General features: G+C 50.4%; 1 protein-coding gene across 3 annotated transcripts in view; it reads left to right on the forward strand.

Moving 5' to 3' along the window:
• The window catches only part of SIL1 (SIL1 nucleotide exchange factor), a 95,393-nt gene continuing 79,998 nt past the window's right edge, over window positions 1-15,395 (forward strand). The window contains exon 1 of one of the 3 annotated variants that reach the window (XM_066560065.1): window positions 1-53. Coding sequence is in view for 1 of the 3 variants with exons in the window: in XM_066560064.1 (XP_066416161.1) it covers window positions 5,840-5,847 (8 nt within the window). In the remaining 2 variants the exon portion in view is untranslated. Of the gene's footprint in view, window positions 54-5,824; window positions 5,848-6,998; window positions 7,165-15,395 lie in introns of those variants that run through there. The other 2 variants (XM_066560064.1, XM_066560067.1) reach the window with 2 other exon arrangements.

Below are 15,395 nucleotides of genomic sequence, written 5' to 3' on the forward strand. Positions count from 1 at the left end.
CGGGGACGGGGCGGGGTGGCTGGTGTCGGGCGGCGCGTGCGCAGTGCGGAGCGGTGAGTCGGGGTGGGGGGGGGAGGGTGGCGGTGGTGCTGGCCCCGTGAGGGCTGGGCTGTTGCTTCGGGTCGGGAACACAGCCCTGGTCCCGGCCCGGGGGCACCGATTGCTGCCTCCCCTGCTCTGCCCTCGTGCGAGCGGAGCCGGCGGTGAGGGCTGCACGGCGGCCCGATTCCCCTCAGAGCGGCCGTGGCCGGGCCGCTGGGGACGGTGCGTGTGCGGTCCCGGAGGCTCGGCAGGCCTGGCACGACAGGCAGCCTGTGCGGCTGGAGTGCTGCAGCACGGACCGCAAACGCGTGCCCTGTGAGGGGCACTTAGGCACACAGTCGGGGCAGGGCAGGGGTCCCTTAAACTCAGGGGTTTCAAACAAAAATACTTAATACGTGAGTTTCCCCCAGCGGGGACAGTTTGGATCCTGCCTGGAGCACGAGGCTGTGTGACCTCTGGCCTACTGTGTGCCCAGGCTGCTGTGGAATAAAAAAGTGCTGGAAATACTGAAGTAGCTCTGGGATACTAAAATGGATGTTTCTTCAGGGTGTGTGCTCTGTAACACGAGGTCTGAATTTTAAAACTGGTTTAATTGTTTTGGTACAAGCCTGCATATGGTTCTCTGGCTGGAAAACTGGTGAAGTGATGCATTCCACAAGGCCAGGAAGAGAACGCTGAGCAAATGGGATTTTGTGTGTAAACACTGTTTGGAATGTTGCCTTAAAATGTTTAAGTTCAGTGGTTGACTAACGCTTGCATTAGGAGTGATCTTTGACAACTCTGATGCTGCCCACCTTCAGGAGGGTCTGGGTTTACACCAAGTTCTATAGACACAATTTCTTAAGGTTAAGTTACTTATTCTGCAGTGTTTCTCTGCTAGAACTAACCCAGTCCAAGTACAGCGCAGGAGCAGAGCTGCCTGTGCTGGTGCTGCTCAGTGTGCCTGCCAAAGGAGGGTAATCTGCAGAGGCATTTCTGTGGTGGAGCTGTCTGTGGAAGAGGCTGGTCCATGCACAGCTTGGCAGGAACCTTTTAAGTGCAGATAAGTGTCCAGAGGACGTTAGAAGACGATGACACGCCCTGTCATTTACTGAACGTGCTGCCGCAGTGTTCCTGCTCCCTGTGATCATTTGAATTCATTTGTTCTCTGGGAGTAGCACTGTTAAGGGATGCCCTTCTAAGTTTCTCTCTTTTCTTTCCCCCAACCCTGCCTGAAAAAGACCCAGTCCAGTCCACTTTGTTTTTCAGTAGCCTCTAGGGCATTTCTATGGTGGAAGTATCCAAAATACTGTCCCAGAAACTTCAGTGTAGGAGTCCAGCTACCAGAGGTGAGAGCAGCAGCGTTCCTGGAGGCTGCTGTCTATGTGACCATGTATTTACTAGATTTGAAAGGATACATGATTCTTGGGAAGAAATCAGCTGGGAACTATTCCTGGTGAACTGTCAAAACAGCCTTTGAACCCACAGTGTTGTCCCTGTGTCCTGAAGCAGCACAAGAGCAGGGCTGGTGCTACTGCCACCACCTTCTTCATGTTTACAGTGGAGAATTCCGTTAGCCTGAGCAATAAAACACCTGGAAACCTCCAGCATCCCCACACCTGTCTCTGCTTCTGCTTGGGTTGGGCAGATGGGGTTGAAAGCACAGCAGCCATACCTTGAGAATTTGTGAAGCAGTGGATTATTGGGATAAATTTAGGGATAATAGTCAGCCTTTCCATGTGCTAATCCTCTGTGCTACTGACTCCCTCCGTGGCTTTTGTAACCCACCTCAGCTCTTACACCCAGCGTTCTCCTCTGAGAAATAACACTTGACTCGGGCTCATGAGGGAGGTGAATCAGCTTTAATTAAGATTTGTCGAGCACTTTGTTGATAAGTTCTCAATAGCTGGTTGCTATTTTTTGTGAACACGCAGATATTCTTAGCACCTGCAGTGGGAAGTGACACAAGGCTGGGGATCTCTGGGAAGCAGCCCTGCCAAGGGAGACGGCGCCTGCTCACCGCGGCTTTGTCAGAGCCATCCTGGCTGTGGTTCACGAGGCAGCTCAGCAAAACCCCAAATCCCTCTGAGTCTTTGGGAAATCTGAAATGTTCCTGAGAGCTAAGCCCTGCTTTTGCATGAGATTTGTAGCTTTTGCCCCCTCGCTGGGTTTCTCTCAAGCTGCTGGTTGGGTTTGGTGCAGCTGTGTTCTGGTGGCATCAGCTGCTCTCACCTGCTTTGTAACACCTTGTGGCAATGACTTCAATGGCTTTTAACAACTGTCCCCTCAAATTAAGGTGTCTGGGGTAGGCAGGGCTGGGTGATGGCCCCTGTGGGCTTCAGGCATTGCAGAGGTTGGTCAGGCTGTGTGGGGTGGGAGGGGAGGAGGGAAGTTGGGAAGCCGTGCCCTTCCCCAGGGCAGCATCCCATTCCCTGCTGGCTTCTCTGCTGCAGCAGCAGGTGGCAAATGAAGCTTGATGAGCTCTGTTAGTGAGGGATAAGGAAGGCGTGAATGGAAACGGTCACAGCAGTGCTGGGTCTGTGTTGTGTGGGTGCCCCTCAGCAGGATGAGGAGCTCTGTTGTATTTTGGGGAAGAGAAGGCTGTTCATTTGGCTTTGTCACTGCTGTAGGAGTAGCCAGATGGAGGATGCTAAAAGGAAATACAGGGCTGGAACAGCCTCCTTGTCCATGCCCCTGTCCTGAGCCAGGTGAGAGATGCTTGGCTCCAGGCTGGACAGTGGTGGATGGTAGTGCAGATCTGGACAGGGCCCAGTTCCCTCTGGGCCTTGATGGAATCCCACTCTCAGAGCCTGACAGCTCATCTAACTTGTCCTTGCAGCAAACTGAGCAGCCAGTTTGTCTCTTGCCTTCATAGAGCAGGGAGCCCTGTGGCTGGTTGTCCTTGTAAGTAACCCTGTTAAAATCTGAGAGCTGGTACTGGCCCTGGAGAGAGCAGGGATGGAGAAACCCCTCCACAGCTGGTATGGGGCAGCATGTTTTATACTGCTGACTGCTCTGCTGGCTGCCCAGACCCTCTGGTTTGTCTGTAACTCAGAGCTGATACCCAGCACAGAGCCCAGAAATGGGTATTTTATGTTCCTGCATCACAGAGGGGTGTTCAGCTCTTTGGAGCTGTGGTGTCACAGTGCTGGCACATTTAGTCAGGTCCCCAGTTTTCCACAGGTTCCCTCTGTCTGGAGAGCTTTGCCCTGGACTCTGTGTGCTTGATCTCTGTTTGTGCTGTTTCCAAGTGCACTTCTTTGCGTTGTTTTCCTTGCTTTTCTTTCTATTGATTTGTGGGTGTTTTGGGAACTTTTCTTCAGTTTATCAATTCCGATCATGACCTCCAGAGTGCCTCCAGCTCTTAACTCCTGGGCATCCTTTCAGGTTTTATAAAAGTGCTTTCTCTTCATTGTTCAAACTATTAATGGAAAGGTTGAACAGAAGCAGACCTGGGCTGAGCTCCCAGGGCTCATACACAGGGATTTCTCTTGTGGTGACAGGGAATTGCTGATAGCTACCCCTCAAGTGTGTGGGGTTGAGTTGCTTTGGTTGGTCTTTTTTTTCTTATTAATGAGCACTGGGCCTCATGAAGGTAGCTTGCCCAGACCCAGCTCCTCTGGCTATTGAAAGCATCAGATGGATAGAATGAAAAACCTGCTTTGTGCTGGTCAGAGGTGTGATGGGCAGGTCTCTGTAGGGGAAGATTGTGCTCTCCTTCTGAAGGCTGAGGTGATTTTTAAGAGCTTTCATGAACTTTGTTCACCTGGGGCTTCTTGCTGATGCTTGCTGGGACTGGCACAGCTCTGAGACAATCCTCAGCTCTGCTTCCCACTCAGAGCTGCCTCAGCAGTGGGCTGTGCATGGGGGAAGGTGTGTCCAGCATCTCCGATTTCCCTTTTCTCTCCATAAGTCTCTCAGTGAGAGTTGGGCTTGTCTGTATGTGGCTAAGGTAGCAAAAATGCATTTTTCTCCTCAAGCAATTCCACGTTCCTTGTGTGGTTGCTCTTCTCTGGAAAAGAGAAAACTACTTGTTCTGGAGAAATTAATGACACTCATTTTTATTCCTAAATAGTGTGTCATGGTGGGTGTGGTTGCAGGACACCTCATTGCACCAGGCCTCTGCTGTCACCTCAGTGCCAACTGCTTAAGGAAGAGGAGTTACTTGAGCTGAAATAGATTTCAGTGCAAAAAATCTCTGCTCAGCTCTACCCTCCCCGAGTTCTGTGAGTACTGAGCTGCTGGGCTCAGCTGCCTGAGGTTCAAGATTGGTCCTTTTCTGAAGTGCTATTCCATCTTTCTTTGCACATGGGTGTAACTGTGGGGTGAAATTTGGGGCCCACCGAATTTAAGGACAACACAGGGTGTTCATGTCTTCCTCCTCTCCTGACTGGTAATTTGTGGTACCCAGCTGTTCACTCCAGCTGTGCTTCAGGGACACCGGAGACGCTGTGCCCTCTTTGTTCTCCTGTATTGGTCCATGGCTGATGGTAGAGTCATGGAATCATGGAATATTCTGAGTTGGAAGACACCTACAAGCATCATTGTGTCCAACTTGGTGGATGCCCTGACCTAATTTCAGTTCCAGGGGAGAAAATTCAGTCTCCCTAAAACCTTCCTATGGTTTCTCTTGGATTCTTCCTCACTTTTCTCCAGGGGGCTGTGTGCTGTAGTTAAATATGGATGGAAAGATTGTGTTCCACTATGGATTACAGCTGAATCTCAGTGGTGGATAAATTGCATCCCAAGTCTAGTTTGCAAAGCCCTTTGGGCTTCATGGGCTGCAGGAAGCAGTATTTTATTCTAGATGTGTGTTTGCTGATAATTCTATAGGATTTGCAGACAGCAGGTTGTAAGAGCCCTGATTATACTGGTTCCCTGTGCAGTCAGACTCTGCCCAAATAATTCAAGTGCCTGCTGCAGAGAAAGGGGAAGGAAGATGGAAGGATGATTTAGAAATCTCTGGAGTAGATGGGAAAAAGATGCATATGTTGATCTGAAGGAGATACCAAGCCACATATATGTCTTTCAGCATCTAAATAAAAATCAGGATTTTTTAAATGGTTGCCTACTTAAAGCCCAAATAATTCCTTTAATGACAGGTTTTAAAGGTTTAACTTAATTTTAGAATTTTTATTTCAAGTGTCCTTCCATAAAATTAACTTTTTGAATGCAGAATGCTTTAATGTCTTCCGTGTTAGTGCTCATTTGCAAGAAATCTCTGCACAGTTATTTCTTATGTACCAGTTAAATCTATCAGCCAACAGATGTCAAGTGTAGCAAAAATGCTATAATAATATTATGGTCTAATAATAGTTATAATGATTCTAATTACCTGGTGCAGCTTTAAAGAGAGGCAGATTCAGAGATGAGTGCAAAGGAGGTGTTTAACCTTGAACTGCAGAAGCAGGGCTCTTCCAGAGGTGCCTGTGCTGCGCCCTCTCCTCCCTATCAGACATCCCCCTCCCTTTATTTCCTCCAGCAGACTGGGAGCAGCACTCTGGTGTGTTTTTAATGTTCAGACCTCATTCTGGCTGTGTTCAAAGAGTGCTGGTGAGCTGAGGATGAGCACGTTTCCTGCAATACCTGGGAGTGTGAAACCTGCTCATTTTCAGCCTCTGTCTGCCCTGCTCTTGGCGTGCTCTCACTGCCTGATGATTGTGGCACTCGAGGATTGCTCCCACCTCGGGAGCTGCCGAGCCTCAGCAATCTCCATCCTCTCTGCAAGCTGCTTGTGCTGCTCTTAACTGTCAGGGGTGGGTTTGCCACAGCCTGAGAAGCACAAAGCCAGAGTCGCCTGATGGGAGGGCATTTGGGGATGTGCAGGTGAGTGGTTGAGAGTTGTTGATCCCTACAGAGGCTTTGGTGTGGGGGTAGGAGAGCACTGGGCTGGTGTTTGAGTGCTGTGCTTGCCTTGCCTTCGACAGTCTGGCCCCACAGAGCCTTGTCAGAGTCTCCTTCCCCAGCTGCTCCATGTGCCAGCCCTGTCACATCACTCCCAATGCCCTCTCACCACCATATTTTTCCTTTAGGAAGGATCCTGGGCTGCATTTGCTGTATTCCTGTGGTTTTTGCCCGATGTTGCTGAGTGCTGTTAGTGCCTTGGGGCACCAGTGCTCATTGTGGCTGTAGTGTAATGGATCCCCTCGTGTCACAGCTGCTCATTTAATCCTGTGACATGAGGGGTGAGGAGTCCCTGGCTCACAGACCAGCAGCCTTTCCACAGAGGAAGCCCTGTGTGGGCTGGAAGTTGACAGCTTTCAATGATTATATGCTGAACCTTCTTCCTATACATAATTGATTCACAGGCTGATGAGAACTACAGGAACTTATCTCTCAGTTGCTGCTCCCTGGCATGGACAGCAGCTGGAAATCTGCTGTTTTCCTATAAAATGGATCCAGAGGTGCCCTTGTAGGGTTTTATTAATTTCCAGCCTGCTCATAGGCTGACCTTCTCTGCTTCTCAGGAAAGCCCTGCCTGCCAACTCCTGCAGCACACCTTGTGCCAGGGCTTGTGCTGTTGAGAGCTCTGCCACCTTCAGCCTCTCCCTTGGGCAGGTTCATCCTTTCCCTTGGGCAGGTTCAGCCTTTCCCTTGGGCAGGTTCAGCCTTTCCCTTGGGCAGGTTCAGCCTTTCCCTTGGGCAGGTTCAGCCTTTCCCTTGGGCAGGTTCAGCCTTTCCCTTGGGCAGGTTCAGCCTTTCCCTTGGGCAGGTTCAGCCTTTCCCTTGGGCAGGTTCAGCTTTTCCTTTGGGCAGGTTCAGCCGTTCCCTTGGGCAGGTTCAGCCTTTCCCTTGGGCAGGTTCAGCCTTTCCCTTGGGCAGGTTCAGCCTTTCCTTTGGGGAGGTTCAGCCTTTCCTTTGGGGAGGTTTGCCTTCTTGCTGGAGTCAGTGTGTGTGTGTGTGTGTTGGTGCATCACCATGGAGATGAGGCCACAGGAGCTGCAGGGTGCAGCCTTTTCCAGGCTCACGTGAAGAAGAATGCGGTAATGGGCTCCTCTTATTTAGGGAAAATGATTTCTTAGAGTAAATAAATCGTCAAAGAACACTTGGCATCAGCTCAGGTGCTATTAAGGAGAAGATCTCTTGAAGCCAGAGCTGTGAGGCTCATGCAATATTCACCTGCTTTGCTGTGTTCCACATCAGGTATTGCTGCTGTGCCCAATGCTGACTCACTGACCCACCTGTGCTTTTACTTACCCTGAGATAACAAAGCTCCTGTTGCTTTTCTCCTCCCTGTGTATGTATTTCTCATCCTGCTACAACAGCACCTTCCTGGATCCCTTTCTTTGGCCACTGAGTGTCCAGGCTTTCAGTGCTTTGAGTGGTTACAAGGCTTCAGTTCCCGTGGCTGCTGCTGCTTTAGCCGTGTTTGGGGAGGACATGGAGGGTGTGTGGCAGTGAGCTCTCCCCCATGCAGAAACACCTCTCTGGGTTGAGCACACCCCAAAACCCTGGTCTGGTCATCAGACATTCTTGAGGGGTTGGAGACACTGCCCTTTCCGTGTGCCCCCCCCAGCACACTCTTTCTTTTCTAGTTTCTGGTACACGGAACCCTCCCAACAAGGTCTGGAAGGGCCCTGTGGCAACTCTGCCTCATTGCCTCCACGTCTTATTCCAGACTTCATCTGTAAACATCTCTTTGCCCTTGCTAAAAACACTGTCTCTTAATTTTCTCTCTGCAGGAGTATTATTTAATTTGTAACAGTTTTAGGACGTTATTTGAAAAATCCGATATGAAGCTGTATTTCATTTACTGTAATGATCCACTAATGCAGGCATATTTCAAAGGCAGGCAATGCAGTACTGTGGGGTTTAATTAAATTTTGTTTTTCAACTGAGCATCAATAGACAGACAATAACAAATGGTGGACAATATGCATACAGAACAAAGTCTCTTCATTTTCCTTTTCAAGACTGTGGAAGTGAAAACGTATAGCCATTAAAATGGACTTGGCCTTCTCACAACTGCTGCTTTAGTGTAGTTAACTCACTTCAGGAGGAGTTTTTTCTTCTTACTCTGCCTTAATTAATTTTCTTGCTCTCTTCCTGCCCACAAAATAAACTCTGACACTGTGGAAAATTTCCAGCAGGAGCCGTGGGTGATCTAAGTGCTTCTGCAAGTTCTGCATGTAGTTTTGAATACTGTGTTGGTACCTAGTGTGTGATGGCTCCTCCAGATGGGCCCTCCTGAGGGTGACAGAACAGAAGGGCTGGGTGTGAGGTTCCTGTCTCTGGGAACTGGACATGGCATGTGCCAGCCTTGGAGAGGGAGGGGAAAATGGTGTTGCTGCCATGGTTGTACTCAAATCAGGAATCAGTAAGTGGCTCTGGAGTGCATTTTGTTCCTCTTCTCCCAGCAAGCGTGGGGTAATCAAGTACAGAGTGTATGTGGGGAAGCTCGGGAAGAGTGTTCCACGTCAGCAGGAGGCTTCTGGGAACCATCTGAGTACTCACAGCGTGGCACTTGGACACGTGTTCTTGGGTAAAGAAATTTGTCACTGGTGCTGTAAATGGGCTCTTTTGTTCAGATTTGAGGAGCAGGGTGAGATGGGGTGGCTGAGGCAGATTTGGTTTCTCCAGGTGTCTGGAGAAATTGCCATTGTTCAGGAACAGAACCAGAGTTTGCTGAGGAACCCGATGCGAGTGTGACTCCCAGTGCACTCCAGCCCTTTGATTCTCTCAGAAATCTCTCAAAGGCAGAGAGCTGAAAAAAGCATTAATTTTTCAGAGGAAGAGTCTCCATTCAGAGATGTGAGTTCAAGCCATGTCCTGGGTTGATGCCTAAAGCTTTGCCTGCTTAACCTGCCTTCAAAGGCTGGGGGCAAGGGCTGTGCCTGGAGCTGGTACTGCTTCCACCACTGAGCTGGGCTGGATCACAGTCCAGAGAGCTGCTGGCTGGAAACTAGAGCATGCAAAGGCTGGGAATCTGTGGGAACCTGACTCCTGATGTCTGTGCAGCTGTAAGTGCCTGAAAAGCATGGCTGGAAATGACAGACTGGAGTCTGTAACCTCCTCCTCCTCCTCCCTGGGATCTCAGTGTAACACTTGCCATGTTCCAGGTACAGTGTTTGCTCCTTGCTGGAAGCAGCGCCGTGGGTCCTTTGCAGCTCCTGGTGCCTGGGCTGGCTGAGGGTTGTGTTCTGAGGTGGGTGAGAGGCTTCTGGAACAATGGATGGGGTCCTGTGCTCCTGCCAGTCCCTGTGACTGGAGAGGAGTTCTGGTACAGATAAAAGGGGTATAAATATAACTCGTCATCAGGCACCGGATGCTCTTTAAATAAACTGGGAAAACCCCACACAGCTGAGGTTTGTACTGGCCCTGCTATTGCTGGGGGAATGCCCCATGCCTGAATCCTTGTTCTTCCCTTGTTCCTTGCTTTAGGCTGCCAGATTTCCCATTTGCTCACTGCTTTTTGTTGATAGGCAGTGTCAAGGTTCTGTTGCTGGGGTTTGGGGCAGGAGGTTGCTTTCTGGTGACTTGAAGCAACATGTCCAGCTTCTCCTGTCCTTCCTTTGCATCTCCTGCCTTTCTCCCTGTGACTGCTCTCACTGTGCCATAAACTAATCTCCTTCCAGCCAGGAACCTCAGGCCTCTTGCAGATTCACTTTTATGGGGCTATTATCCATCATCTATAGAAGGAGGGGATTTCCTGGCTATGGCAGGGCTCAGATGGCTGCTCCCATATGGAGCACACTGGATCATCTGGAGCGAGTGGCTGAGCCCTGGGCTGAGGGATGTGTCCTCTGTGCAGACCAGGGAGTGCTTGAGCCTGGTCTTTGCAGGAGCAGGTGAGTGATTTGAGATCCTCACAGTACTGCTGGAATGATTTATTCTTGCAGAAGTGCTTACAGCAATTTTAGGGGCTTGTTCTGCCCAGCAGGATCACAGACAAGGACATGCCTGGGCCCTGCGCTTTAGGGGCTCTTGCAGGACTGTGCAGCAAACAGGAGGGCACAAGCCCCTTGCATGGGGAACTGCAATGGTGCTTGGGAGTGAACAAAAATAAGTCTCTAGGACTATTTAAAATGAAAAAGTAGTAATCTGTAATTCAGTTTTGAGGGAATTCTTGTAGCAGGAGAGCATGTGCTGGCTGGGAGGGAAGAAGCACTTGCTCAGACAAGTGATAATCCATTGCAGCCCGTTCCAGACACCTGGCAGATACCAGCCTTCCTCAGGCCTCCCTGGGATGAGCGAAGTGCTGTGCCACTGGATGAGGAATGTGGAGTTTCTGGACTATGTGGAGTGATAATTAAAACACCAAATCCTTATTCCTGATGGGAGCTGCTGGTGGCTGCCTGGCATGGAGGTGCTGCACAGGAGCTGATGTCTCACAACAAGAAGTGTGCTGGGCTCCATGAGCACTCAGGGCTGACACCGGCCGGCTCGCTTCCTTGGATTTCTCCTCTGGAGTTTGGCAGCCGTCTGCTTCAGGGAGCACAGTGGCCTCATAAGAGTTTATTTGATCTGACACATGACAAATTGTTTCTGCTGGCGGCTACTTGAGGCACAGTCTGTTCGCTGGCAGCCGCGGCTCTGCGGGCGCTGGGAAGTGGAGGAAGGCAGCCCTGCCTCCTCCTCTTAGGAAACATCAGCGCAGGGAGCATTGCTGTGACCCTCCCTGCCATCCCAGCCTCCTTTCTGCTGCTTGGTAACGGTGCTGCTGGCATGGATTATTAATGATGTTTGTGTGCTGGGTGTGTCTGCAGGTGCTGGTTGTGGTTCCCATGGCGTGTTGGCTGCGGGGCAGAGGAGAGCCTGTGTTCTCAAACCAGACCCAGTTGCCACTAAAAACGCTTTGTTAAGTTCCTTTTTTTAGGACACCCTTTTAGCTCTGCAATGAGCAGCAGAATATTACATTCCTCAGCAGAATAAAAAGTACATGTCCCCTGTGAGATAGTGTAAATACATTTTATCTGTTCTATTACCTGCAGTTTTCAGAATATGTCCCCTAAGCATTTTAATCTTGTTTTCCAGAGTTGTCTCAGAGTGAGGAATTGCTCCTATTTGCAACTTTGGGAATGATTACTTGTTCATTAATTTCTTCCCTTTCCTGCTGTCCATCTATTATTGCTTCCAAGAGAAAAAAAACCCTCTCTGTAAATCTCCTCCAAAACAGGGCTGAGTGCCTGATTAGACAGAGAGTTATGTGTGCTGGGAATGTGTTCCTGGGAGATCATCCTGGAGCTGTGCATGGAGCCCTGGGTGCTGCTGTTCCATGCCCTTGGGCACACAGAACCCACCAGGTGATGCCTTTCCCTTGGTCTTAAAATTAAGAGCCAGACACACAGTTAGGGGATAAAGGGTTTTTATCTTGGTATTTAATAAAGATCTTTATGGTGCACCACTTCACCAAGGTGGAATGTGCTGAACTGCACACACATGGTAGATCACATATACAATTATAGACCTTGCAAATTAGCATATTTAACGAAGATGCCTCAATGAGAGACTTGAAGGAATAGCGTGATATCTTCCTATTTCAAAGTATTTCTCACTAGATGAGCTTAATTTTAGTTTACAGGATGTATTTTAGAGGCGACCTTGGTTTCTCAAGATAGCTTAGGGCTTTCTGGCCTCCAGCTGAGAGGCCTCTAGGATGTTTGGTTTTCTGGCCTAACAGAATGCCAGGCCTATGGTAAGTTATCAGACTTAAGGAATTACAAGTGTGAATGTTAAGGGCACTGACAATACATAAAAGGTATATAAAAGAAAAGGCAAAAAATCCTCATGGCATCATGGGTGCCTGGGCTGGCTCCCTGCTCCTTGCCCTGGGATGAACAAACCCAGCAGGCAGCGGGTGCCAGGGCAGCCGGGCACACCTGGGGCACACCTGGGGCACACCTGGGGCACACCTGGAGCACACCTGGGGCACACCTGGGGCACGGTGGTGAGGCAGGAGCTGGAGGTCAGGGCAGCTCCAGCACCCGAGCAGGGCTTTGCCTGCAGTGCCGGGGCTGTTACAAAACAGGAACGAGATGGGACAATGCAGAGCAGTTCCTGCTGCCACGCTTTTGTCCAGTAGCTAAAAGCCAGTTCAGAGGGTTTTGTCGAAGCCTTGTTTACTTTGGTCTTTTTTTGCTCTTTCTTTAAGTACAGACTTAAAAGAGCTGGAGACTGGAGGCCACTGTAGTTATTATTTCTTCCTGAATAGCACAATAAATGTACCATTTGTCAGGGTCCTTGCCTCAGAAAACCTGTGGCCTGCTCCCACTGCTGTTCCCTTTGACATATGAGGAACTGCCCCTGCCTGCCTCTGGGTGTGTGGAGATTTCTCACTCCCTCATTGGGGTCAGTACCAAAACTTGTCTTGACATGTGACATGTGTGGTCACTGGAAGTCACTGTGGAGGCTGTCACTGAAACAGCCTGCATTCACAGAGCAGCTTCATTTAGATGGCAGCTGATGGAGGAGCTCTGCAGAACAGCTGGGTATAAAACCTGTGTGCAGGAGGGGACAGCTGAGGGCTGCAGTCATCGTGGGAGAAGCTCAGACATGTACAGATGTGGTCTGGTGGACCTGTGGTGGATGTACCATGTGCCCACCTGCCATGGCACCACCAGGATGCACAGGCAGCTGCTCAGGATATTCTGGTGTGTCACAGCAGAGAGGAAGGTGCTGCAGGTGCCTCTTTGATCAGAGCTGAGGGTGTGTGTGGGAACAGCCTGCTGCTCATTCTGACAGCAGATTTCGAGCTCTTGGCTTTGCCAATCATCTCACAGCAAACACCAAGACATGGGAGTGAAAGTCCCTGTGTCCTTTGGCTGCTGCTTGGGTGTTTGCAGAGCCAGCAGGTGCAGTGACAGCCAGGACTGTCAAAGGAAGAACCCTCTGTGGAGCAGTGCTGCTCAATACTGAGATATGCCAGTCCATGGAATGGCTCTTTATAGGGTGTCTCACCAAAAGGATTTTCCTTTTGAGTGTCTGGATCTCCTGCGGTTGGTCTGAGCTCCAGATGAGAAACAGTGCATTGACTGGAAGGTACTGAGGTTACAAACAGAGTAATTGTCCCTTGGAAGAGAAAATTGTGGAGGAAACCCACTCAGAATACATCTCTGTTCTTCTCCTTCCTCAGAGCAGGTTTAGGAGTGCTGCGGCTGAGGGGCAATGGGGATAGAGCTGAAGTACTTCTGAGTAAACCCCACAGCTCTGAGGAGCAGGGAGTCTGGTCATGGAGCTCAGGAGGGACCTGGCAGCTTTACTGGCTCTTTAGTTCTCTCTCCATAACCTGTGAGTGCAGATCTCCCTGGGGCAGCAGAGCGTTCCCTGTGAGGGGAGCCCCGTGGTGCTGCGGGGTCCCATTGCAGTGCAGACAGTCACAGGAAAGCTGTTTCATAACCTCTGCTGGGATTCATGAGATGTTCAGAGACAGGTTCTCCACTTAGTCAACGTTTTATAAGGATTTAAGGCTGAGGAGCTCTTTGAAGCACCGATGCAGCTTGTTCTGCCATGACAAGGTGGAGATGAACGCTGGCGTGACTTCCATTCCCAAGGAAAATGCTCTTTTGCACGGATCACAAGCTGTGCCTCTGCTACTGGTTGAAGAGACCTGAGGAATCTCAGATCCAGACACTGTGTGCCACATCAAAGCCTTCCCATCTGAAGATGAGGTGATGGGGAGCTCCAGCTCCATGTCCTTCATGTTTGGGCAGCAGAAGGAAAGAAGGTCCCTGAACTAGGAGTTGCCTGGGGGATCAAAGCTCTGCTTAGCAGAGGCTGACAGGGCAAAAAGCCAGGATGGCAGCAGGAAGGACAAACCCTGCAGAAGATCTGGGCCATCTGATAGCAGACCTCCAGAGGGGCCTGGGAGACCTTCTGCTCTGCTGGAGGAGTGGGGCCAGCATCTCCCCCCGAGGAGGCAGACCTGCAGTGTCCTGGGCTTGACTGGAGCCATTCCCTTGTGCCTGAGGGATTGTTTAATTAAAAAGAATGCTGCACCATCACATTTCAACTGTTTTCTCCACACATTGCTGCAAGTAACATCTAAAATAGCTCTAAAAGGCAACAAACCATTCCCCAAAGCAGGGGTGGCAGATGAACAACTGGAGAGGGAAGGAATTATGTTCTCTTTCAGCTTTCTGTGTCTGTGCATTTGCTTCTCCATTTGCAGCCCTTAGGGCTTGTTTTAATTTAAATTTCCTTGGGAAAAACCCTGTTGAAGGAATGCTGCCTGCAGTGGCTTTGGCTGTTCTGCTTTGGGGAGCAAGAGTTGCTTTTCAGTCTTGGGGGGAAATGCCTGGATAGAGGAGCAGCAACGACTACAAGAGTCACTTCTGGATGGTGGGACTGGCAATCTCTCAGCTCTCCCTTCGTGCTCATTCCTGTCCCAGGGCTCATTTAATTGTTTAACAAAGGCATCCTCTGCAACCACTGAGAAAGGACCAGTGCAGGGAGAGAAAAAAGGCAAACTTGCATCAAGCCTTTCATCCAAGCACAGAGAGATATTGCTGCAGACCTCAGTGTTTGTCACCATGGTGTTCCTGTTGGAATGGAGCAGCTGAGCCCCAGCGTGGAGATTGATGTGTCCAGATTGATGCAGGGACTGGGGGCAAAGCAAGGACTGGTCCTGAGGGAACCTGCATGGCAGCAGGTTGTGTTCATCCTCAGAGAGCTCCTTCTTCCCCAGGGGTGGGTTTGAGATTGGCTTGTTCGGGCTTTATCCCAGGTTTTGCTGCCAGTCTGGCAGCTCCTGACTGGGTTTGCCCCATGAGGTGGATCCCAGTGGCCTCTGCCTTTTCAACTGGGAGCTTGCCACAAAACTGGAAGCATGTGGGAGCTGAGCCAGGGCTGTACATCTAACCAGGCATCCCATGAACTCAATCCACAAGCTGCTCTGCCATGTTATTCCTGAGCACATATCCAGGGCATGCAGCAGGTGAGCCCCACGTTTGCTGCCCGTGTGCCATCCTGCTCCCTGCTGCTCCCTGTCCCCTGGCTTGTCACGGGGAGTCAGAGCTGTCACCACTGACTGACGCTCTGTGGAGAGGTGAGAAAATGCATTTTTCATAAAGCTCACAGCTCACGGCTCCTGGCAGATCAATAGGGCAGCTGGAGGAGTCCTTTGCGTGCCCATTGTTGGGGCACCTCTGTGCCAGGTGCTCTGCAGGGACTGGCAGGGGTTCCTTGGCTTGGCAATCCCTATGGAAGGGAAACCTGCAGGCTGAGCTGGGGCTCCTGGCTGGGACAGGCTGAGATTCAGCCAGGGGCAAGGGATGGTTGTGCTGGGCAGGCAGTGTGGTGTGGGTGCTGCTGTGGGAGTCGTGTGCTGGATCCATCACTGCTGGATTTCTATAACACTGAGCAGGAATTTTTCATGGTTTCTTAACCTCTTAATTGAGTTTCTTTATAGGGAAGCTGGCATGTGACAGGGGAAGGAG

This window comes from Molothrus aeneus, chromosome 15 (assembly GCF_037042795.1).
Source record: "Molothrus aeneus isolate 106 chromosome 15, BPBGC_Maene_1.0, whole genome shotgun sequence".
Taxonomy (NCBI): Eukaryota; Metazoa; Chordata; class Aves; order Passeriformes; family Icteridae; genus Molothrus; species Molothrus aeneus.